Raw genomic sequence first — 25,909 nt, forward strand, 5'->3', positions numbered from 1 at the left:
TTGGTTTTGCTAGAATAATTCAGTTTCTCTTGCCCCCTAGACTTCTTTCAGGGTGAGGAGACATCTAACATTAAGTTTAACAGAGTAAAACTATCCTTTAAAGCTGGTATCTTTTTCTGTCATCGTCAAACTGTGACAGCCACTAAGCATTCAGTCTGAGTTCAAGGTAGTTTTATAAGTGGTATAACCATCTGATGTATGTGGGAGGCCTAGTAAGATTATCGCTGGAAAATAAATGGAAACAGCTGGCAGTGTTTTAGTCATCATATGACTAATCCAAACTCCACCATGACAATACAGGTGATATGAGGTTCTACATTTAAGAGTTGGTTCTACTAATTGGTGAATGTTCCAAAAGTAGTGGAGAAACTGGATGTTTTGTTAAAGCCAACGTCCAGCACACCTAAATAAACGAACACAAATAATGGCATTTGGATTCCACTCAGTCGATAGCAAAATCATGCCAGACATAAAAATAAACAGTGCTACCCTTTGTCGTAATGAAGAAAACCCAATCTTTCAATGTCAAGAGGAAATAGGCAGAACATTAGTCCTCAAACTATAATTTGTTATTGGAATATGAGCCCAGACAGCTTACAAACTCAAATCCCATCCTGTCCCATTTATAGCCACCAGACAGTTGGGTTTACCAACACTAAACTAAGTAAGGAGTTTATAATGCCTTATAAGACCTGTAAATAGATGAACATTCTTAACCTCGTCTATCCAAACCAAATCAAATTGTGCAACCCAAGCCAAAATAAGCATTTAAAATAATTTACTGGACACGTTCTGTTTGAGTGGCATGAAAAACGTGGGAAGTGAAAGCAGTTTTACCCTGACTCGGTCGTGTGAAAGGTTCTCTTTTAACAGCAGCACAGTTTTCAGAGCAGCGGTACCCAGGTCATTGCTGAAAGGGGCAAGACGTGTGGATAGGTTTATTGAAGAAGCTGCTTTGAATTCTCTGTTTTTCCTTGATGATTTTGGCCAGGGCTTGTAGGGAGAGAAAAAGGGCATGCTTGAAAGGGGTATGGATGGCCTAATAAATCAGGGTTGGCGTGAGCAACCAGAGTTCATGTTCTCCAGGTCAGATCCATAACCTCTCGACAGCTGCCCACGCACTAGAACCAGCAGCGCTGTGGGACGTGACCTTACAGAGACACACACCGCAGGGGCCACAGGCGGGGAGCATGCCCGCAGACACACTGATACATCACCGCCTGCTAAGATGAATCTCAGACCCATCGAAGAAAAAGCTACACCTCTACATTAAACAAACAAACACACACTTTTTTTTTGAATTGCTGTTTTGTGAAAGCTGGAAATGGTGGGTCGTGTTTTCAGACACGTTTGTAATCTTCAAAACATCTTCAAAATTACACTTGTTATAATATAACTTGGTGTTATTATTAGTATAGCATTTTTGCCAGTAAAATATCAAGTTTTAGAAGAAAAATAAAGTACTTACATACTACACAAATCTTAGGGCAGGTGCAATGATGATACATGTGTGTCTGCATTAATGTCATGATAGTGATAAGATACAAATGCATTAAAATAAAGATTCAAGAAACAATGAATTAAATAATCAATCAAATTATTGAGAATGTTCAAAACTGGGTCAGTGTTTTAATTCCTTTGGAGGAATGGTTTCGTTCATGGACCCATTTTTTATTGTTTTTTTAAAAAGGTAAAAGGCAAAAATCATGCAAACTAGTCCAAATGTCGAGTCAGAATTGAACACACTTTCCAAAGCTTTTTTCTCATATACAGTGAAGCTGATGATTATCATACACACGTTTCATCTTTTAATCTGAGTGAAATTGCTTTGCTTATTTCAACTCAAATCATTAGGTCCGTAATAATAATAAAAAATGCCTTGTTTTTCTGTACAGCATAGGATAGGTCATACATTCTGAATGAACAGCATTGTGATAGAGCTATAAACCAGTTTGATTTGATAGGCTTTGCATCAACATGTCTGATGGCTTGGTCTATTCTTATGTTCTAATTCAGACTCAAACCTTCTTTGGGCTTTGTCTTGCTTTTCCTCACTTTTTAGAAGTGTATCGTAGTGACACTATGTACAGACAAGATTGCTTGAAAATGAAATAGAACTTAAATTGCATAGCATAACAGAATAACAATAGTATAACAATAAAATTAAAATAATTCAGCACATCATTTTGATCATAATGTAGTTTGCCCCTTGAATCTTAAAATAAATGTCACCATTAAACAGATGTTTACAATTGTGCCAGTGACAAAAAGCTATCACTAGATGTATATGATACAGTATGTTGAGATTAAAGGCCAACCAGATGATATTTGACTGATTTCCTGGTTGCCTGGATCTAAAATAAATTCTTGCCCTGAAATTGTTTCTGAAATGCCATGAACAGCCATCAACATGGCATCAACAGCCATCTAGACAAAATGTCTCAACATAATCTGCCAACTATCCGTTTTACATTTAATAACAGTAATCTGAAGATTTATAGCTGTTGTTGTTTTTTGGTTTTTACAAGAAATGTATATTTAAATCATCTCCATTCTTACATGTAACAGCATCACATTGAACAGAATTTTTTTCAATAATCTTTAGGAAAAGTGCCCGAAGCATGGTGTGAGCGAAATAGAAGATAAATATAATTTTGTTTTTACAATTCATCATGTGGATAGTTTCTTCTTTTTTTGGTGGAAGCACTCCTAACTCATGCTTCATGGTGCAACTGAAGAGAAATTGTGCATTCTTAGTAGAGACATGTTCTTCCTCTCCGTCCTCAACCAAAGTCATTTTCCATTTGGTATTAGGATACAAAGACTTAGAAACGGAGATATAAAGCTACTGACAGTAGACATTTTTGGTATTTTTTGCTGTCCCAGTTTGAGGTTTGGTTAGAGAAACATATCTCCCCAGTCATAAATAAATAATTGACTCCCCCACCTTCAACAATCCCACATCCCCCATCCTCTCCCACACCACCCCCCCTCCCCCCATAGTCACCTTTTCTGTGCCAAGATCAATATCTCTTAACATCTTACTTATTTTATTACTGCTTTTGGTTTTCTGGGGCTGATTGAGAGTTTCTCAGAGGAAATCTTTGGTTTTGCTTAAGTGTCCGTGACATTTAATCATGATTTTCCTTGCAGTTTAATTCCGGCCAGTCAATCAGCTAATCCACCTCAATTGATTCGCCGCTCTCGCCGCTGATGGGCTTGCACTCGTTGGGCATCCGCTGGTGTCTGCTGAGCTGGGTGGCCTGCGTGAAGCTCCTGTCGCACCTCTCGCACCTGAACACACAAGACACAACAGCTCAGAGAGGCCAGCCACACGCGCCAACCTCATCACTCGACGCCTTAATGGCAACCGACACTCCAAAGCGGTTGGGAATCTGACTGGACCAGAGGGCTGTAATTGGAGTGTAGTCCTCGAGCCTTGATGCCGATGATGGGCGAAGGCCCCTATGCCTCCCAACATCGGGCCTTGTCGATATTCTCAGAGGAGGGGGAGGACGGGAGGGGTCCCCCACAAGGGCCCTGTCTAGATAAGGCGTGCATCAATGTCACTTTCAATAGATAGAGAACTAAAAGAGATTTTCGGTAGGCTGGCTATCAAAGAGAGCCTCCCCTGAAGTATTGTGCCTAGCAGCCCACGAAGAAAGAACAGACTGTGCGCAATGTAGGGGGCTGGGCACTGCTAATATATCGTGTTTGGGGGCTTGGGGTCCAGAGCAGTCACGTTGGGCAGACTGCGTTCTACAGCAGGTTTGACTGGTTTTAGTAAGCATTAGCTCAATCATGGTGATTAGTGTCAATCACCCCTTCCATTACATGTATTAAGGTTGTTTTTCTGATTGTGTGAAAATTCTGCCTACATTTCTGTCAATCTGGTAACAGTAAAGTGTTAAGGAAGTTGCAGTGTCCTCTGAGTGCACATACAACTCATTTATTCAAATTATTTAAAAGGCCAAAGTTGCCGACTGCCTGGAATTTGTTTAGTGACGCTTTGCAGCGGAGAAAGACTTGAGCATTCCTGACAAACTGAAAATGCCAGCTTTAATCTATCAAGCATATCAGCTCAATGAAAATAACTCAGCCCCTATTGATTACCTAAAGATTCCTGTGGTCTATTCATTAATGTCTTTGTGTGCTTCTTCCTCTCTGGAGCATTTGAAGTGCTGATGACACATTTGTATATCACTGATTGCTTATTAGAAAGCTGATTCGTTACTGGATTGGTCTCCCACAACTCAGCCACCTTTTCCCACCACGGTCCCTGGCTACATGGTGATAATGTGGTGGTGGTATTATCTTCACTGATAAGACTGTAACCGCTGTGAATGCAATTTCATCCCAGTTTTGTCTCTTTTCCAAGCTGTATCTGTGAAGTAATATGTCCATCAGCCTTGACAGAATTAAGTGGAACAGCTTTTCATTTTTCTACACATTACTGCTGGATTAACAGTATCTATTATTTGAATAATTGTTGCCGTTAGGGCATTGTAATAGGCTGATTGAGAATCTTTTAAAGAATGTGTCTGCTTTTAAATCTTTAATTTGATCACTGTTTTGTTTATCTTTTCAGTTTGTTGTAATAATAGATTTTTGTTAACAGTGCCCATCTGTAAAAGCTTGGGTTCAGTATACAAATAAAATCTCAAAGATGGATACTAAATATAAACTGATATGTTCATATAATGTAAACATTGCTATCATAGCAGTCATGTAAATCATGTTATGTGACACTCCCACTGTATTCACTCTACTATAAACTGTTCTTGCATTGTTAATTGGTGGTATATCAGGAAGAAATGACAATATTCATCACCCTTAATTTAAGGGACTTAATTGCACGTTAATAAGGTATTTACTGTGTCGTATTATAGGGGCTAGTATAACATGTGACGATTAAGGCAGATGTCAGAAACAATGGTGTGCACTTTACAGTGACCGTTCCAGTAGCTTTAGTTTAATTAGAACTGCATGGGAGCTTTATTGAAAACATGACAGACGTTCGGGTGTTGGGAAAAAAATTGGGAGTCAACAGGGTCACATGTAACTAACAGCCATTAGATTAACAAAAATCTATTAGCCAGTGTGAGCTTTTAAGTTGATCAATTAATTACACAAATCTAGTGTATTTCCAACAGCCTCAGTTAGATCGGCACAGATATAGAAAGGCGTCTGGGGTGCCAGAGCCCAGCTAGCACAGAATGTTTCCATAACGTTTTATAAAGGTTATCTTTTGGTTAGATGAAAAACATTCAGGAACTGTTCACAAAATGTCTAAGGAAAACAAAAGGTGTTAGCCGGGAGGTAAACGTAAACCTGCCTTCCTTCTTTTAATAAATGTATAATAAATGAATGTATCTATGACATTTTGAGAACTGCAGTTTGTACAATCAGCTATGACTATGCATTAAGTATGATATGTTACGATTTCCAACATGTTGATAATGTTAGCTAGCTAGGTTAAGGGTTAAAAGTTAACCTGAACGGTTAGGGCTATGGAAAAAGTTTGTTAAGAATTTGCAAAGGTGCTACAAATTATTGAGCATTAGCAAATTTGCAATTGAGATTTGTACTTCCTGTTGGCTAGAAGTTTGCATTAAAGTTTGCGTTCTTCTCCCACCCATCCACCCCAACTAACCATCCTCCTTAGATTTTTGCCTTAATCAACCTCCTGTGTTATGTGTAACCTAAGCATACCAAACGCAACATATCATAATTATTTAAGTGTACCAGATTTACGCTAAATTCTATCTATTCAGTATGACTGCTCAGTAAAAGGCACATGACAGAATATTACCTACACATTGTGATACATGTGCTGTGCCCAACGAGGACTCTACTCTCAGATTTGCCCCCAAGATATGGTCAAAAACAGTTGGGTAAATATTTTAGCAGTGGTTGTTGATTTGAGAAATGTTCACAATGTTGGCATTACAGATCATAAAACTGACTATTAAGTGTTTTCTGAGTGTACGCTAATCCTAATAGTTAGTATGTACCAGTATTCAACAAAAAGTACAGGTATAATTGCAAAAGGATAGTTAGGGGTTTTGGCAAATAGCCCCATTCTCTAAGATGGAGAGGAACTGGAGGATTAAGCAAAATTGCTGAATAGCATCAGAGAACTGACTGGAGGTCTACGGGAACAAACTCTTGTAACTGTATGCAAGCATAATAAAATGGTATCACAAGTTCATCTGAGGAAAAACAAAGGGCCTCACTGCCAAATCCCAAACTATCCCTTTAAGACAAACATATTAATTGTTAGTCACATTGAATAACCAAAATGTAAGTGTACAGACAGTGTATCATAAAAAAATTATAATTGTGCTTTCTGTAATGGTGTCATTGGAGGAAGCAATGGTACTCACTGTTACTTACTTGAATGGCTTCTCCCCGGTGTGTGTCCGGATGTGGTTGTTGAGAGTGGTGGCCCCTGCAAACGCTCGGCCACAGTAGCCGCACTTGAAGGGCCGGTCGCTGGAGTGAGTGACGACGTGGTTTCGCAGCTCTGACGGCTGGGAGAAGGACTGTGAACAGTGTCCACACTGGTAAGGTCTGTACACACACAGACACACACACACACACACACACATACGGAGTGAGAGGGACACTATGCACCCGTTACCATGGCAGCATGACCCTGATCAACCATGTGGCCCAAGTCCATGACTCGGGCCATTTATCAATGTGCCGGCAACATACTGCTAACAATGTGGAAACATAATGGCAACATTAGTTGGGTTTCTCTGTTTCCCTTTGTTGTTTTTATGTGCATGTCTCACAGCAATGATCTTTGAACACTACTGGTAATGTACTGGTAACAATTGTAACATATGCTAGAGGGGATCCTCTGTCTGTTCTTTGTATTGCTCTAATTCTTTGCTAATTCTCCCAGTGATTCCAAGGATCACAGAGGGCTGATGACAAATTGTACTTCTATTGACAGTCAAAGGCCACAAAGAAATGCTCTTACAGGAGTAATTAGACTAATTGACTATTCAACTGTGCCATCAATCACAAGATTTCTTCCTTCCAGGGCAATGTTATTACTGGCTTTATCTAATGACAACAATCTCATCCATTGCATGGTGGTTTTAGACAGTCGCCCGCCACCTAGAGTTTAACAGCACATGATAACATGAGAAGATAATAGCGTGAAGTAGTTCCTAGAAATGTTCTATAAATCGCCATGAGAAAACAATTGCATATTCCCTGATTCACAAGCCATAGCTAGGAGTATGGCATGGAGGCAAAACTTAAAGGAATATGACAAAATAGTTTTATATAATGAAGAAATTCTCACTTGCAGTTTCTCACATGAAGCTGCAATACCACAATGGTTCTTAATCATTTATCAGCCCCGTTCTATAAACCATGCCTCAGTGACCACCATTTATTTGGAAGTTTTTCTATGAGAAGGTGCATTGATTGTGAATACTTTAACATGATTAATGTGTGGATATCATTTATTAGGGCCGCACCTTGTGATTAATGTCAGGTTATTGTTTATTGCAGCAGTGAGCCTGGGAGAGCACCATGCAGCACAATACAAACAGCCTCTGCAGGACCAGGCACAGGCAAGCACACAAATGCACGCAATCGCAGTATAACAAACAGTGGGAAATATGTACACAAATGCTAACACGAAAGTTATCATTCAGCTTTCCAACTCATTAACGGGTCACTTACTGCTTGATATTTGATATTTCCCATGTAAACATTGAATCATGTTTTGATAATGTGTCTATAATATATATAATACTATCTTTTTGATCATTTAGATCTAATGATTTTGCTCTTGGGCTCAGTTTCTGAGCTATAATTTATTTTCCAATCAATGCAGTACTGTTCAGTGTAAAGCTCTTTGTCTCTCAGCAGGTAACCTTTACCAACCACCAAGTAAACTTAAATTTTATTCATATTTCTAAGACGAAATCCCTTGAGTATTGCAAATATATACATGGATTTGACCACATCAATACATAATCAATGGTTTATAAAACACCTCCATGAAAAATATTCACACTACACACTAAAAGGTTTTCGTTTCCATGTATTGATCAATCTATTAAATTCTAGTGTAGAGATAATGCCTCTCGTCAACGAAACGTGGTAATCAAATGAGCAGCAAACAAACCAAGGACCTAATAAAGGTTCTATTATATTGTGTTGAAGGCTTTTGTGGTTTAAGAGGCATTGAGTGATAATCATATTCAGATAATAAACCAAATTGTTGGCCGAGTACAAAACTGTTGCTGAGTCTAACCATTGTGTTTTCTAAACTATACTCTGTTTGATGGAAAAAGCAATAACATGCTATATGCATTGAGCAGAATGCATATAGCAAATCACTGGTGTATAAATATATTCAGTATCAGTCAAAGGTTTGGATGCACCTACTTATTCAAGGTAATTCATTAAAAGAGATTAAAACATATTTGAAATTGTAGATTCTTCAAAGTAGCCACCCTTTGCTTTGATGATAGCTTTGCATACTCTTTGTACTGTATAATCTCAACCAATATCATGAGGCAGTCACCTGAATATTTCAATTAACAGTTTGCCATGTTAAAATTGAATCTGTGGAATTTCTAAATGCATTTGAGTTGCATCAGTTGTGTTGTGATAAGGCAGGGTTGTTGGTACATAGAAGACCATCATTATATCAGGACTGTAGTAGTCAATATAATGGCACAGCTCAAATAAGCAAGATAGAACAGTCCATCACAACTTGAAGACATGGAGGTCAGTCAATGCGGAAAATGTCAAGAACTTTGAACAATGCTGTACCATGTGCAGCCGTAAAAACCATTAAGCACTATGAAGAAACTGGCACTCATCTGCTGCAGAGGATAAGTTCCTTAGAGTTACCAGCCTAAGAAATTGGCAATGAACTGCACTTCAGATTGCAGTATAAATAAATGCTTCATAGAGCTCAAGTAACTGACACATCTCAACATCAACTGTTCAGAGGAGACTGCGTGTATTAGACATTCATGATTAAATTGCTGCAAAGAATGGACTATAAAGGATCCCAATAATAAGAAGAAACTTGCTTGGGCCAAGGCACATGAGAAATGGACATTAGACCGGTGTAAATCTGTCCTTTGGTCTGATGAGTCCAAATTTGAGATTTTTGTTTCCAACTGCTGTGTCATTGCCAGACGCGGATATGGTGAACGGATAATCTCTGCATATGTGGTTTCCACTGTAGAGCATGAGGAGGAGGTGTGATGGTGTGGGGGTGCTTTGCTGGTAACACTGTAAGTGCTTTATTTATAATTCAAGGCACACTCAACCAGCAGGTACTTAGTATCTCTGGGATTTAGCCCAGAGAAATGTATTTATTATTCCAACTGGACTCTTAATATCTCACCCGGCACAGCCAGAAGAGGACTGGTCACCCCTCTGAGCCTGGGTCCTCTCTAGGTTTCTACCTAATATTCGACCTTCTTAGGGAGTTTTTCCTAGCCACTGAAATTCAACACTACTGTTGTTTGCTCCTTGGGGTTTAGAGCCGGGTGTCTCTGTAAAGCACTTTGTGACAACTGCTGTTGTAAAAAGGGCTTTATAAATAAATTTGATTGATTGATTGATTGATTAGTAGGACTATCATTTGTTTTTCAACAGGTCAATGACCCAAAACACACCACAAGGCTTTGTAAGGTCTATTTTACCAAGGAGAGTGATGGAGTGCCGCATGAGATGACGTGGCCTCCACATTCAGCTGACCTCAATCCAAATGAGATGGTTTGGGATAAGTTGGAGTGAAGTTGGAGTGAAGGAAAAGCAAACAGCCAGAAGAGGACTGGTCACCCCTCTGAGCCTGGGTCCTCTCTAGGTTTCTTCCTAAAATTCGACCTTCTTAGGGAGTTTTTCCTAGCCACTGAAATTCAACACTACTGTTGTTTGCTCCTTGGGGTTTTAGGCCTGGTGTCTCTGTAAAGCACTTTGTGACAACTGCTGTTGTAAAAAGGGCTTTATAAATACATTTGATTGATTGATTGAAACAGAGCAAGTGCTCTGGGAACGCCTTGACGACTGTTGGAAAAGCATTTATTTGTCATTACACTTTAACAAGGCATTTTTGCAATTAAATGTTTGGACTCAAAAGTGCAGGCAAGTAATAAAATACATGGAGAAATCAAAAATATTAATGTACAGTATTTTCATTTGTTATGTTATTTTGTGTTATTTTGGTATCATCACTATTATTCTACAATGTGGAAAATGGTAAAACTTAAGAAATGCCATTGAATGAGTAGGTGTGTCAAAACCTTTGACTGGTACTGCATGTATATATACATTACCGTTCAAAGGTTTGGGTTCACTTAGAAGTGTCCTTGTTTTTTAAAAGAGAAGCGAATTTTGTGTCCATTAAAATAACATCAAATTGATCAGAAATACAGTGTAGACATTGTTAATAACGTAAATTACTATTGTAGCTGGAAACAGAAGATTTTTAATAGAATATCTAAATAGGCATGTAGCCTATCAGCAACCATTAGTCCTGTGTTCCAGTGGCATGTTGTGTTTGCTAAGTGAATCGTTTTAAAAGGCTAATTGATCATTAGAAAACCCTATTGCGGGTGCTATTAATGAAGCTGCCAGTTGAGGACTTGTGAGGTGTCTGTTTCTCAAACTAGACACTCTAACGTATTTGTCCTCTTGTTCAGTTTTACACCGGGGCCTCCCACTCCTCCATCTATTCTGATTAGAGAAAATATGTGCTGTTCTGTAAAGGGAGAAGTGTGCAACTTGGTACGAGCTCTTCGGTTTCTTGGTAATTTCTCGCATAGAATAACTTTCATTTCTCAGAACAAGAATAGACTGAAAGGTTTCTGGCCATTTTGAGACTATAATCGAACCCCCAATTGCTAATTGCTAATAAAAAAGGCCAATTGTACTGCTTCTTTAATCAGCGCAACAGTTTTCAGCAGTGCAAACATAATTGCAAAAGGGTTTTCTAATGATCACAAAATTATGTACTTGGATTAGCAAACACAATGTGCCATTGAAACACAAGATTGATGGTTGCTGTTAATGGGCCTCTGTACGCCTATGTAGATATTCCATTGAAAAATGAATTGAAAAATGAGTTTTTCTTTCGAAAACAAGGACATTTCTAAGTGACCCCAAATCTTTAAACGGTAGTGTATATTATATACATCAATATCAAAAAATTGGCAAATTGGAGCAAAGATATGGGGAAGCAACCTCTCAATAGTTCTTTTCAGTCAGAAAGGTGTAGGGAAAAGATTTGCTGATCTTGGGTTAGTTTAGCATTTTCATTATTAAGGATTTGGGAGACAGAACTGTAATGAAGTAAAATTTCAACCCAGAATACTCTAAAAGTGGTGGTAGTGAGGACAATTTTCCCAAATTATATTACAATGAAAGCAAGGACCAGGGCCTGTATTAACAAAGCGTCTCTTAGTGTTGATCAAGGATATGCTAGAATTATGTTACACCCTGGATACCATCTGCAAAAAAAATTATGTAACCAATAAACCTTTATTTTTTTCTGTTCATTTAGATGATGTTAATCAGCAGTCCTTCAACCATCATGAGGTTGTGTCATGGTCCCTCACATGTCTTTTGGACGTTCTCTGATTGCTGGAAGACCAGAAATCTGAGACTTTTTATGAGAAAAGCTCCAGGTCCATATTTAGTGGATTGAAATTTGACTGTCGATTGATCCATTTTAGACCTACTGTACTTCCTACTTCAGGACAGGAACTGGTCTAGATTAGGTACTGTTAGAATCCATTTTAAACATAAGTTATACATTTCCTTTGGCGTCACCCATGAATGGATTGTATGCACAACACAAATGAAATGTAAATGCAAATATAGAACAAAAAAACAATCCGATATATGTATGTATTATTGCGGATCTTTAGGACTTTAAGGTTGATATACTGTAGTGTACCTGACTGACCTTCAGTGCTGGGCTGACATTCTAGTGGCCTCTGGGTATTAGTTGTTTGGGAGAACAGTTAAAGAGAAATAACAAGTTCCCCAGCCTTGTACCAGGTCTGGTCTCTACTAGTGGAATTGCCTTTCCTTCTATGTACTAACAATAATGAATGTGTGTGGCAATATAAGAAACAGTTTATATATGTCTGTATTTTTGCCCCTGTGATGATGCAGACGCAATGGGTTTCTTCAAGTAACCTAAGCATTTCGGCCTTCACACAGTGTTTGTGAATTGAGTGACTTTGACAATATGCAATAAATGTAGGGATGCTTTTTAAGTTATTTCACTTTCGAAGAATGATGCAAGTATTGTTTGTGTTTCAGTATTCAGATGTTACATCTGTGCACATGTAAATAACTATCAGAGCTTGTTTATTCACAACTTGACGGGCTGAAGTTTGAGAGACATTACTGCATCAATGCACCTAATTTTGAATAGCAAAAGGTCCTTAGACCGCCAACCCGTAACTTGTTTGTGGAATTTAATTCAAAAGAGTCACCAACAAACAGCCAGAAGATTATTCTGTTTAAAAAATGTAAGTGTACACATATGTAGACCTAACGTAAAAATATAATCCATTTAGTAGATGCATTAATCTAAAGCGACATACAACAGTGAATACAAATGTTTTTTCATATGCCTTTATATTGCAGCTTCCACCAGATGAGCTTCACAGGACCACATTAAAAGATGATGTTTTGTTCGTTGCTTATTAGAGTATTGAAACATTAATTACTGAGGTAGGGGCCTTTCTTTGCTACACACCACCACTTCTTTCCCATTTGAAACTCTCAGTAGGGCGATCCCTTGCCTTTTCACCCTAAGAACAGAAAAAAACAAAGCCTGAACAGTAACCATCCTATCTTTCATTTGAAATGCAGAAGATGAAAAAAAGTATTTATTTTTTATTTTACTGCGCTCCTTTGCTTCATGTCTTAAATAAATACTTTATTGTATTGATCTGTTAATAGATAATAAATATGAATTAACACTATCAATACATATTAAGACTGAAACACATAATGTATGGATAAGTAGAAAAGTATACAAAGAAAACATTTAGTCCTTGGTCTTCCTATAGCAGTTAGTGTAACTGCTTTACTCAAGGACAGAATAACTGATGTTTCCAATCTGTTGTTGAATTTCTACTCTTAAGTCTGACCTAGCAACCCTTCAGTTACTGAAGAGATGCTTAACTACTAGGCTACCTGCCACCCATCATAATAGAGATACTGTATTTCTCTAAAATTGATTCCAAGTGACTGAAAATAGAGGAAAACCTTATTGGGCACTTCTTTGTATGTTCTCAGCAAACAGTCAGCAAAATAGATAAGCAAAATGATTTTTTTAGTGCTGATATACTACAGCAATTCATCTTAGCCCCAAATGTACATATAAACTAAACATCAATAAATATGCATAAGCCAAAACCCATAAACCACAGCCGAGAACATTTTAAACAGATGCATTGGGTCATTTACTCGGCACAAAGGCTGTGCATCCAAATATCAACAGCTCCAGATTCCCTTGTTCAGCTAAATTTTATCTGCACCCCAGGGTCATAAAGTTGAGTATTGACAAACGCTCACATTGACTTCAACTCCTGGGTATCCAGGCAACATTTTTCTTCTGTATGAATATTAGTTTATTGAATAAGTGGCATCTGTTTTCCTCCGCGTCACAGTTAGGGTAGGTATTTCTTTGTGACAGCTGCAACTGATTTATAGGTTTGTATGCTCAGAAGAAAAATAGTGCTAAGCAAAAATGTCCAATACACCCCCTTACTGTATTTAATTAACTTGGGAGATGTTACACACTGGATTTGAAGCCTGAAATCACTGTGACAGAGATAGACCACATGGATAGGCATGCAAATTACTTACAGGAACAATGCATTGTGTCTGATACAGTGTGAACTGTATTTTAGTGTTTGTATTTCTTCTGTCAATTAACCCCACAGAAACTAAACTTTCTAGAATGAAGGCATAGACCCAACACAAGAAAAACTGCTAAATTGCTGCGAGTGTGGGACTTCCACAATATATATAGTATGTATAATAATTATTTTCTCTTGGATTTTTTCATTGCATTAAAATAAAATGTGTGACTGATACATACTACACAGCATACTGGAAGAGCAAAGTCAACAACTTTTTAGTACTGAATTAAAAAATAAATACTAAAGCTGTTGCATAAGTATTAACACCATTTGTTTCTGCAAGCCAAAATAAGTTCTCAAGTGGAGATTGGCTTAACAAATCAAATATTTAGTTAAGTGGACCATAACAGGGGTTGAAATGTGTTTTTAATAACTACACCATCCTCTGTCGCACATATTAACAAGATCTGTAAGGTATTTTTTGAAAGCCAAATATTAAAAACACAGATTCCACTACCAAAACCATTCAGGGCAGGGTTTGATAGTTGGGTAACAATGAAATATAAGTAATGGATTATCTGTTTGAGTTTGGTCAAGGTAACATCCTGCTGTGGATGATATATTCAACCACCCAGACCCATCACAGATGACAAGGAAATCACCATAATGAAATTGGTGATTTTGAAACAGCTGTAGACTTCAAATGCTGTGATGGAAGAAAACTAGAACATAGTAGTGACTCCACAATAACCTAAGTTACACTGTGAAATGGATACAAATATACAGAACACAAAATATTCCAAATATGCGTCCTGTTTGCAAACAAGCAATAAAGCATTACTGAACAAAAAACTAAGCTTAGGAAGTAACAGTCAATGTATTTCTATTTTCAAAAAGAATTAGCAGCAAGTAAAAAATAAAGGCTTTTGTAAAGTGTATGCAATTTGTTAATTACCCCAACTTGTCCTCTGATAGTCCTGGTGAAAGTTTCACCATATTTCTGATACTAATCAAATCCTCTCAGATCTCCACACATGCACAGGGTTTGATTTAGGAGCTAAGCACAGACAACATTTTGTAGGAAAACCTGCTTCATTCTGATTTACACCAGATACAGGGAGAGGAATTCACCTTCAAGCAGGAAAATAATCAACAACACAAGGCCAAATATACAATGGAGTTCCTTACCAAGAAAACTGTAACTGCTTCGAAGTGGCCAAGATACAGTTTTTTCATAAATCTGCTTGAAAATTGCTGTCCAAACATTGTTTCCAACACCTTGACTCAAATAATTTGAATTTGAATATAATAAGATACAAATACTTCACCGTGCAAATCTCTTACATACAGATGTTAACACTGCAGGGTGTTTAGTGTGATCAATAATTATCTAATCAAGGTATACTGTATAAGAGTATTATTTTTTCTTCATTTTAAGAAATAAATATTCAGCAGTGTTTTTTGTGGAGATCCCTGACCAGAAATAATCTGAATCTACTATAATTCCACCTAATCCCATCATGCAATTCACTGGGGATGAGTACATCCACGGTTTCATGCTTTTGAATGATGTATATTATGAGAGGGTTTGATGGCTGTTACCTTACCTGTCCGGGTTCTGTGTGCACACATGCATCTGGAGCAGGATGCGTTGGGTGAAAGTCTTAAAGCATTGGCCGCACTTCCAGAGGTGCCAGTCACTGAACTCAGTGCTCAGCTGGCTGGTAGACGTGGGGCTGGCCAGAACTCGTTGGTTCTTAGAGCTCATCTGGTTGAAGCCAGAGTCTGTGTGGCCACCTTTGTCCATCAGTGAGAAGCTTCTGGAGCAGGGCGAGTGGGGAAAGACCATGGAACGCAGAAGGGCCACCGAGGAGACTTTACCCGTTTTACTGAATGGCTGAAGGGTCTCTTGTCTGCTCATGGCCTCCATGACAGTTGTTGGAACATTCACTGAAGGAAGAAAACAACAATGGATGTCAGCAATTGAATGGATGACAAAGTATTATTGTACATTAGCACCCTCATGTGAGTATTGTACCTTAGAACCCTTATAGAAATAGAATAGTGGAACAGTCCAGCATCTAGCATCATCCATTCCAATTCCTGATGTCATATTTTTAATATTTAAAAGAAACTAAATTTTTCATCTTTTGACATCTGTATAAGTTTAGCAGACATTCTTATCCAGGGCAATTTTATGTGATGCATTTGCATATTTCATGTACTTGTACTTGCCCCCTGAAGGAATCAAGCCCACAACCCTGACATTGTGAGCACAACGCTCTACCAACAGAACTACGCAGATTTCTTATTTGTGCTATAACTAATACACCTAATACAGTTCCATACAAATGCATGTTTCTCTAGCCTTTGAGACTGAATGTGTACAATAAATAGAATAACTGTAGAGATCATCAACAAATGTCGTCTTTCTTCCTTTCACTCTGGCCAAATGCCGACAGGCTGAATTGATCTTATACTAATATAATACAGAGATAATTATGCCATTTATAAGTTCCCAATGGCAGTTATTGACATATGCATTACACCTCTCGAAAAAAAAAGCTCAACTCATTTTGCAATGAACAATATAAGTAAATATTGGTAAATCTAATTCAAATCTACATAACATTCAAATGATACAACAATGTTTTTATTCAGCCATTGCTAAATGTTTACAGTATTTCTTTCGGACATTTATTATTGGATGGGAAAGCGGAGAAAGATATACAAGACAGTTTTTCGCTGAAAAGGCAGTGGACCAGATGTGAACACATGCTAAAGCAGTACGCGTACACTGGAGGCATCAGACAAGACTGGTGGGCCTCCCTAGACCAGACATAGTTCGTTATACTTTATTGTATCTTAATTTTCTCCCCTTCCAATTTTACAAAGTCTAATTTACACCCTTGCCTTGTCGCAAGAACTCTACAGCAGGTATGGGATAATTGAAGATCGAGATCTACAAGCACGTCTCTCCAAGGCGTTCTGATTTTTATCAAACCGTTCGCTCAACCGGGACGTTTTTGCAAGTATGCTTTGAGGGCATATTCTGAAGCCAGTAACCACGACTGTGCTTGCAGATGTAAAACGTACCATCACTAGAGCATGACAAGCAGCCCTGTGCCCATAAACTCTGGGCAGTTCTGCACCCCCAGATACTAGACCCCCGGATACTGTCGGTATGCTATGATCAAGATTCAGACACCTGGCAGCATTGGTATTGTGAGGCAGTGCCCAGTGTTAAGAATCACCATCAGGGACTACAAATGTAGTGAACAGTGGGAATAGGGTGCGACTTAGAGATTTTAAACTCGTTGATTTCATTTTTTATCTTGGCTCTGTATCTGACTGTCATGTCTTTCTGTAACTTTTTTTCATGTGGGTAATTTCGAGTTATGACTGAAAAATAACAACACAGATGAGATCTATTCTCTCTCAGCTACTGGAACACAGAAAAGGAAAGCAGTCTCTGTACATCCTAAGCATAAACAGCTTGATGCAAGAACGCTTCACTGTTGTTATAAGAAACATATGATGATTCTTCATCAGTCCACACTGATCTCAGTACTGCATTCAAGAAGTCTGAGCCATAATAATTCATCGGCAGACAAACCACATCCCACATTCTTTGTATTGGAACATGCTGTGTACAAAAACACAGATTTACTAAACTGTAACATGATACATGTGGGAGTAGGGTTAGGTCTTTCTTATTTAATAAAGCGGGTAGATATAATGTAATAAAACTTAAATCATGTATTTCTGGGCATCGTTTTAATGTTAGATGTCGGAATACTGTTTAGCATCTGGATAAGAACGTGTGATTGGAGCTAACTTATGAATATGTACGTTTTTTTGCGAGGTGGTTCTGAAGCTTGTTATAGAGAGCACTGACAAATGAAAATGTTTTTAGTTAGGGAAAACTCATAGTTCTGAACCTCACCAGCCCAGCATATTTAATTTGCAATCCCATGAACACACGCCTCCTTTTTTTTGTTTGTATTAGGGTTGTGGATCCTAAACTGTGGGACTGGGGATCCCAGGGATCAGCTTGGGTGAGGGGAGATATGGAACCCCCCCCACCCACAAAAACAAAATCCTCATGTTAGTTATTGCAGATCGTAGACAGCTGTTTTAGTATTGACTTTTAGTCATTTACCAGAAAGGGTTTGTGCTACCCCTGTTTTATAGGAAGAATAGTCACAGATTTTGCGATGGAGAAGTGATGGTCGGTTGCGATTCAGCCAACACATCCGGCACTTACCGTTAATGCCGGGTCCACTAACACTGGGACAGTGCCTTAAAATGTCCATTCCGCTTTAACGCTGATCTGATGCGGTACCGACAGAATAGAGCCTTATACACAGGACTGTCTAACAGGCGTCATTGGTTAGAATCGGTATTCATTAAATACTCTTTGACATATATATCTACGCGGGCCTGCTGATGTGTACATGGTTCACACCCCTCTGCAGGTAGCATAATCATTTGAGTTTTACACAAGTAACTGAAAGGTTGCTGGTTTGAATCCCAAAGTCGACAATGTGAAAAGCCAGGCAATGTAGACTCAAGTAAGACTTCTGTAAGTCGTTCTGGATAAGACTGTCTGCTAGATGACTAAAATGTGAAGGTCTCTCATTGCTTGACTGTTCCCTGGTTTGCCACGTTTTAAGGCTACAATACTGTATCTATCAATTTATACTGTACACTTTTAAAACACAGTTTATATGAAAAGGCACTTGTCTAAACAGGACTCCAACTAGACTGAAGTAATAAAATGTTGAATATGTAAACAGTCGACTGTCAGACCCTGTCGGTTGTCCAAGACCTCCAGTGGTCAGTAAGTTCCAAAGAAACCAGAGAGAGCAGTATGGGGTGAACGGCTGGTTCTGACAGGACATATTCATTGTCCCAAATGCTTCAACAAAGACTGTTAACAGACACATTGTTGTTTCAATACACTGATTGTCTCTTCAATGAGCAAAAAACCCCAGACTTGAACATTTAAAATGGTTATTCGTACCTTACATGGACCGTCATTGGGTTTATCTTCACCACAATTTGAAAAATATAACTGTTCCTCCTATTTGAACTGGCAAGGTTTGCTTTATTCAAATGTATAAATCAGGCTCAAGTAAATGTAAAAATACAAAGTAAATTATAGCTTATTCATAAACTCACTACTTTTCAGACAGTAGTCCTATTGCAAATGTTTTGCTGGGTTATCCTAAACCACAAATGGATTATGTCTGTCATCAAGTCCTATTCAGAACATTGTTATGTGGCCTTATGCATCACTGTATTTGTATTTTTGCGTGAAACTACTAGATATATTATTTTAAAAGTCCTACTCATTTAGGTTATAAGTAACACCTTGTTAAATCAGTATATGCTGATGAGTATGTGGATAATGTTTCCTTGGTTTGTTGGCCCAGAGCGATATAGAGACATTTAATTCACCTTAACTCTAAAAAGGTTGGGAACAACAAGAACCTGAATGCCAGTTTGGGATGCGGGGGAAAATAGAAAGAGATGAGAAGAGAAACTTACAGTTTTCATCCTGCGAAATACATTGTAGAGGGATCCCAAAAAAGGAGGTGTAGCTGTCATTGTACCAGACAAGTAGTTCCGTTCCTCTTGGAATGTCCATACACGCTCGATAGAATATGCATGATCTGTACCGTAGAGAAAACAGCTGTCAATTATTCTTTGACACGTGACACAATTTGATGAGGTACGTTAGTAAATGCAAACACAAGTTATTAGATGGTCTCAGTAAGACTTTTCTGGTTTTGTGTCAGACTGAGTGTGTAGTCACATCCAAGTATCGCATCTAATTTCCTCTTCGGCGAGTTGAGAAACATTATGAATGCGAGGGGCTATGGTTTTATAAGATGAACCAGGGCAGCCATGGAACAATGCTTATTTAACGGAATGAATAGGCATTATATATTTCCATGGCAGCTGGATGCACCAGCCAGCCCACTTTGTCACCACAAAGTGACCCCCGCCCCTCGCAGTGATAATACAGAGATCAATATTAACAATATTTTATTTTAAGTGGTTAGAATAACATTCATTTGGCTTCTATCTGTCATGTGCCCTATGCTGGCATTCCAGAATGTACTTCACTACCTAAACACATCTGCATACTTCAAAAACATAAAGTTCACATTTGACAGAAATGCTTCTTTGGTCTCTGCAGAGCTGCTGAAGCCTGTGGGTTTTTATTAATTCTTTCTACCATGACATAAAAATAAAGCAAGACGAGCACATAAATCAAACACTTCTTAGAACCTGAGAAAAATACAAGTATACCATGTATTTTATACCCTTGTAACGTTCCATCTCTCAATATGGCCTCACTTAACATAAACACTGGAGCACACAAATAAATGTACTGGGACTAAATGACTCTGTTGGCTGCTGAAAGAGGGGCTGTTTTCTGAGCGATGGGTGGTCTTGCACACTTAGGGAAGCGGGTGAAAGAGTGTAAATGTATACCATTTTGTACAAGCCTGCCGTCGCTTCCAAAACTTGCGCAAATCTCAGCCCGGTGGAGCACATCAAAGGCATATTTCCCCCATTTTGGATAATATTTCCCTTGCTGACATGTATTTAGTATTGTGGTTGGATGACTCATAAAGACAACGGCGGGACGTCCCAGCGCAGGCGAAGTGAAACACATGCCAACTGTCATTATTGTCAGAGCAAAAACAAAACAACCATCCCAGGGTCAATCAATCACAAACCGCTTTGAAGAGAATTCCATTTAGATATTGCAAATCATAACATGAGGAATTCAAACCAGCTGACCGCCTGTGGAGGGCATCCCCATATGGACAGTTGGAGACATAGGAGTGTCTGCATTAAGAGTGCATGTACAGTATAGGAGGATGTGGAACTGGAAGGTTCCTACTCATCGTAACTTGCTCATAGTAATGGATCAGGGCCCGTATTCTTCAAAGCATCTTTAAGTAATCTATGTTCTTTTTTGGGAGGATTTAACAAAATCGATCCTGGATGAGCAATCATACAGTGCCTATAGAAACTTTACAACCCCTTCAAAAAGAAATCTGTACCTCAGAGTTTCCTGAATTTAAGTTGATATTTGTTTCCATTTATCTAGACACCATGCACTAGACACTAAAGGGACATGTTATTATAGGCCTCCATCGACATCCATCGACCTTGTAATAGCAATCCTAAGTTAGCTCGGATGTAACCAATCACTAACAAACTCCAAAACCAAGTTATATGGCCTCCACCTGTGTTGAATTCTAGTGATTCACATGATTTCAGGATTAATGCATCCTTTTCTGTAGGATCCCTTTGTTGGGTACTGAATTGCAAAACAAATGCTCATAAATGTGCAACAAGGAGCTTTCAAATTAACTAAGGGACCAACTTGTGGAACAACACAAATCAGGGTTGCTTGTAATGGCCTTGGCTTTGGGCTGGCAATTGATGCTGCCACCATCATGCTTCACAGTAGGGATGGTGTTGTTTGGGTAATGTACCCCGTTGAGTTTACATTTTCAGATATGGCTACAAAATTACGGCTACAGAATTTAAAAAAAAGAATTCAAGGTGGGCTTTCCCTTCCCACATTCCATGCCGTATTTACCTGTATTGGACAACCATCATGTTCTGTTCCCCACAGTGTCGGGCACAGCGGATGTATCTCATCCAGCTCGACTTGCTCGGCTCGTTGCCGTCAATAAAGTGCTGTAAAGTTCCTTCCTGGTCATAGATCTGGAAAGTAATGGGGGTGGATGTAGTTAGTCTTCTTGAAGAGATGAAGAAACATAATTTATTAAAAGCCCCTTTAATCGTTATCTCCACAACTGTCACTAATGACATACACAGGAATTAGGAATGTGACAGATCGCAAAGCTTCATGGGTTGTTGAAAAATGAACTAGGTACATGTGAGAATATTTAATGGCTACATTTACACAGGCTGACCAATTCTGATCTTCTAATATGTATCTTTGTTGAAGATACCTCTTATTTATTTTCCTAGTGATGATCACATTTTAAAGTATCTGCTGGTATAAGGTCATTGTAGACTCAGAAGTACTGGTAAGACAATCGAAAGAAATCATATCTGAAACCCCAGCCCAGTGAGCTGTAAAGGAATGTCACACAGCGTTGGTCCAGCGGTCTAAGCCACTGCCTGTATAGTATGCTATAGCATGGTTTCAAATCTGTCCCACTGCTCTTTCAGTAAAAACTCTGTCTTTCATATTTCTTGTCAAAATAAAGCATACATCTTGGTGAAAGAAATGAAAGCAAGAAGTCCAGAATACAAGACGAAGTTATTCGTTTTCACCTGTGACTTTCCTTTTCATCAGCTTTCATATCACAAAACTATCTTAGTAAATTTGTCTTACAAACCTGATTGTCAGAACCAAATTGTTTGGGCTACAAAAAAATTGCCACTTTAGTTACACTCAGCAGATACTTAGGAACACAGAGGTATCGTCTCTGTAATGCACACAAGCTTCAGAGGAGCCATGGCAGTGAAGGCTTCCACTATTGTTTCTGAATAAAGGGTTTCAATATAGGAAAGACTCTTCAAATCCTTGATTATTTATACAACATTTTTGTAAAATCTATTTTTCCTTGAATAAATTATTTCTATAATCTGATTTTATAAGAATTAGCGTTAAAAGACAATTATTATTAAAATTGCATATACAGTATATACTGAAAATACACTGATGTTATGAGCATCTGTCAAATTTGCTATTGGTTCTCCTCATGCCACCAAAACAGCACCGACCTGCCAAGGCATGAACTCTACCCCTGAAGGTGTCTTGTGTTATCTGGCACCAAAACATTGGCAGCAGATCCTTCAAGCCCTGAAAGTTGCAAAGTGGATTTGCCGTGGATCGGATTTGTTAGTCCAGCACATCCCACAGATGTTCAACTGGATTAAGATCTGGGTAATGTACAGGCCAAGTCAACACCTTGAACTCTTCATTATGTTCCTCAAACCATTCCCAAACAATATGTGCAGTGTGGCAGGGTGCATTATCCTGCTGAAAGAGGCCACTGCAATCAGGGAAAAGCATTGCCATGAAGGAGTGTACCTGGTCTGCAACAATGTTAGGGTAGGTGGCACTTGTAAAACTGACATTCACATGAATGCCTGGACCCAGGGTTTTCCAGCAGAACATTGCCCAGAGCATCACAATCCCTCCACCGGCTTGTCGTTTTCCCAGAGTGCATCCTGGCGCCGTCACTTCCCCAGGCAATCGGTGCACACGTACACGACCGTCCACGTGACGTAAAGAAAACGGGAATCGTCGGACCAAACAACCTCCTTCCACTGCTCCAAAGTTCCGTTCCAACGCTCACGTGCACATTGTAGGCGCTTTCGCCGGTGGACGGGGGTCATCATGGGCACTCTGACCGGTCTGCGGCTACACAGCCCCATACGCTGCAGGGTGCAAATGGGTCTTTGTGTTGTGAAACATTCCTCCTATATATTCCTCCTATACATCATTTACATTTTCTCTGACTTGTGCCACAGTAAACCTTCTGTCAGTTCGGACAGATAACCATCTAATCTACCCATACCTTGACATGTGCCCTTGTTTGAAGATATATATATACTAGAGCTGTCAAAGGTAACGTGTGCGATACATTTAAATTACTTAATGCTATTAACTTTGTCATCGTAAATGCATTTTTCATTTTTGAGCCTCAGAGCCATCTATAGTTAGATGGTTGACCTTAGCGGGAGCTGTCAGGATCGCATGCCCTTATTGTTTACCAGTAACTTTATAGGCAGTTAACTTGACCTGAGTACTTCACAGGCATTTTTTGTCAATATATCATTGGAGAGTAGGTATTTATGTCATGAATCGTGTTTACTCTGCATTAGTTTAACAACAACAGCCTAAAAACGCGTTAGTAGGCTACACATTCGTTAGTACAATGGATGTGAGAAAATTGGAATATCTCTCCTTGCGTCCCTCACCCCAGGCTCACTCCGAAAACCGATAAAATGAGAATGCTAGTCGTGTCTCCCTATCTCTTCAACTGGTCCTGAGGTGATGTGTTGCATGAATCCACCTGCTTGTAGCGTTATTTAATGTTTTTGCTAATCTAAGCATTCATATTTCCCCCAAAACATATTCTAATAGTGAAATTAACAAACAACATTTGTGCTCTGCATGAATTCCAGATGTCCCCTGATTAATGGCACCTTATGCCATTGTCTATTCAAGTAGCTTAATTTACGCATTTGGTTGAATTTGAGAATCAATTAATAGAGAACACCACTCTAACCACATTTCAGCCTAAACATCAAAGGACAATATCTTGACCAGCTTAGGTGTGATTCAATGGGTTAAATGCCTGCATATCCTGTCTCCTGATTAGAAGGTCTGATATGTGTTTTATACAGTAGCCTAACGATGTTATCCTTGGTGCGTTAATCAAGAAAATAATATGAGATGGCAAAATTCTATTTAGATTTACATAGTCTACATTTTGATGGGGCCAGTTATTGAGGTAAGTCATGGACTGACATTGCATGTATATTAAACTAAATTAAGGGCATTGACAACTTGTATTTATTTAATTCCAAGTCAAGTACTGTCCATAGTTTGCTATAAAACAAAGTATGTCTTTACCATAATGCACTGCTTTATAAACAAATAATCACAATTACCTACAGAACATTATGTGATTAAGCACGATTAATTATTTTAATCGCTTGACAGCGATATATAGGTGTGTTAAAATGTGTGTTAAAATATGTTAAAATATAACAGTCACTAAGACAAAACCAATCAGAAACAGCCCCAGAAAATGGTTAAATTGGCCATCACTTCATCATGTTTTGGGCAACATTTTACTAATAGATACATTGACGTGAAAACATTATAAAATGTAAGGACCCTAGCTAAGCAATAGGATAAGATATAAATGGAATATTATGCATTATTTTCTTCAGGGATGCTCACGGATTATAGTAGTGTACCCTGTCCTGCTCTTTCAAATGCATAAAACAGCTTCATCCCTGTCACAGTTCATTCAGTGTGCAGCTAGCCAGTAAGGAGATTCAAGCCTTGTCACTAGCTACCAGCTGAATGGATGAGATTTCAAGACCCCACTGACCCCATTGAATCTCTGACATGTAGTTTGTTGGCTGTGATTCCTCTCCCTTATCCTTTCCATTCTTATCCTCATGGCTTTTCTGGTGAACCACCTCCTGCTTTGACAGCATGATAGAACACTTGAGACATTGCTTACACTGGAGCTGTTTGTTACACAAGTACGAGACAGGTTCTCCAGATGCTTTATCTAAATGATCATGTTCATCTTTTGGAAAGTAGACAAGAGATGATTGGTCACAATGTAGACATTTGTGTTACAAATATTTGCAAAGAACCTTGTTCAAATAATATTTGTTCTTTTGATCATAATGTACTTTATCCAACTGGTTAAATATTTGCACTTGTTAACTAAATGACTAAGTGGCATGCACTTGAAAACCTAAATAGACAAAGGTAAAATTCTAAGTGGAATCTCGGAAACTCTCTCCCTCATACCAAAATAAAGAAATCAATGTTGGGATCAATGTCACATCCTGGGCATACAGCAACCTTGCAACAGAATAAATGAGGGAGAGTTGGCATTCTCATGCAAAACATATGACAAAATAAAAATAATACAAAATTCAGAAATTGACTGGCGGCAGAATGTAAAAAAACATCAGGTAAATGCAATTTAGAAAGAAGATTTACAAACATAGAGAAAAGTGCCATTTTAAAGCCGAATTGAGATGGAGAAGCCAGCCTTTCCAGATGCTTGTCTGTACTACAGCGCGTATAGATCCCCCAGGCCAGTGGAGGGAGGGGAGCAGCTACTTCTCCATAGTGTTGTACTACAGTGCATATAGATCCCCCAGGCCAGTGGAGGGAGGGGAGCAGCTACTTCTCCAGAGTATTGTACTACAGTGCATATAGATCCCCCAGGCCAGTGGAGGGAGGGGAGCAGCTTCTTATCCAC

General features: G+C 38.7%; 1 protein-coding gene across 2 annotated transcripts in view; it reads right to left on the reverse strand.

Moving 5' to 3' along the window:
* Nucleotides 1-3,012: 3,012 nt before the first annotated feature.
* Nucleotides 3,013-25,909, reverse strand: part of prdm6 (PR domain containing 6) — a 36,019-nt gene continuing 13,122 nt past the window's right edge. Inside the window, exons 4-9 of one of the 2 annotated variants that reach the window (XM_020052448.1) lie at nucleotides 21,508-21,635; nucleotides 19,431-19,555; nucleotides 15,485-15,827; nucleotides 12,735-12,818; nucleotides 6,397-6,573; nucleotides 3,013-3,294 (exon numbers count right to left, since the gene is read on the reverse strand). In XM_020052448.1, the coding sequence (XP_019908007.1) occupies nucleotides 3,177-3,294; nucleotides 6,397-6,573; nucleotides 12,735-12,818; nucleotides 15,485-15,827; nucleotides 19,431-19,555; nucleotides 21,508-21,635 (975 nt within the window). In that variant the 3' untranslated portion in view covers nucleotides 3,013-3,176. The remainder of the gene's footprint in view (nucleotides 3,295-6,396; nucleotides 6,574-12,734; nucleotides 12,819-15,484; nucleotides 15,828-19,430; nucleotides 19,556-21,507; nucleotides 21,636-25,909) is intronic. The other variant, XM_010896020.2, reaches the window with a different exon arrangement.

Source organism: Esox lucius, chromosome 13 (assembly GCF_011004845.1).
Source record: "Esox lucius isolate fEsoLuc1 chromosome 13, fEsoLuc1.pri, whole genome shotgun sequence".
NCBI lineage: Eukaryota > Metazoa > Chordata > Actinopteri > Esociformes > Esocidae > Esox > Esox lucius.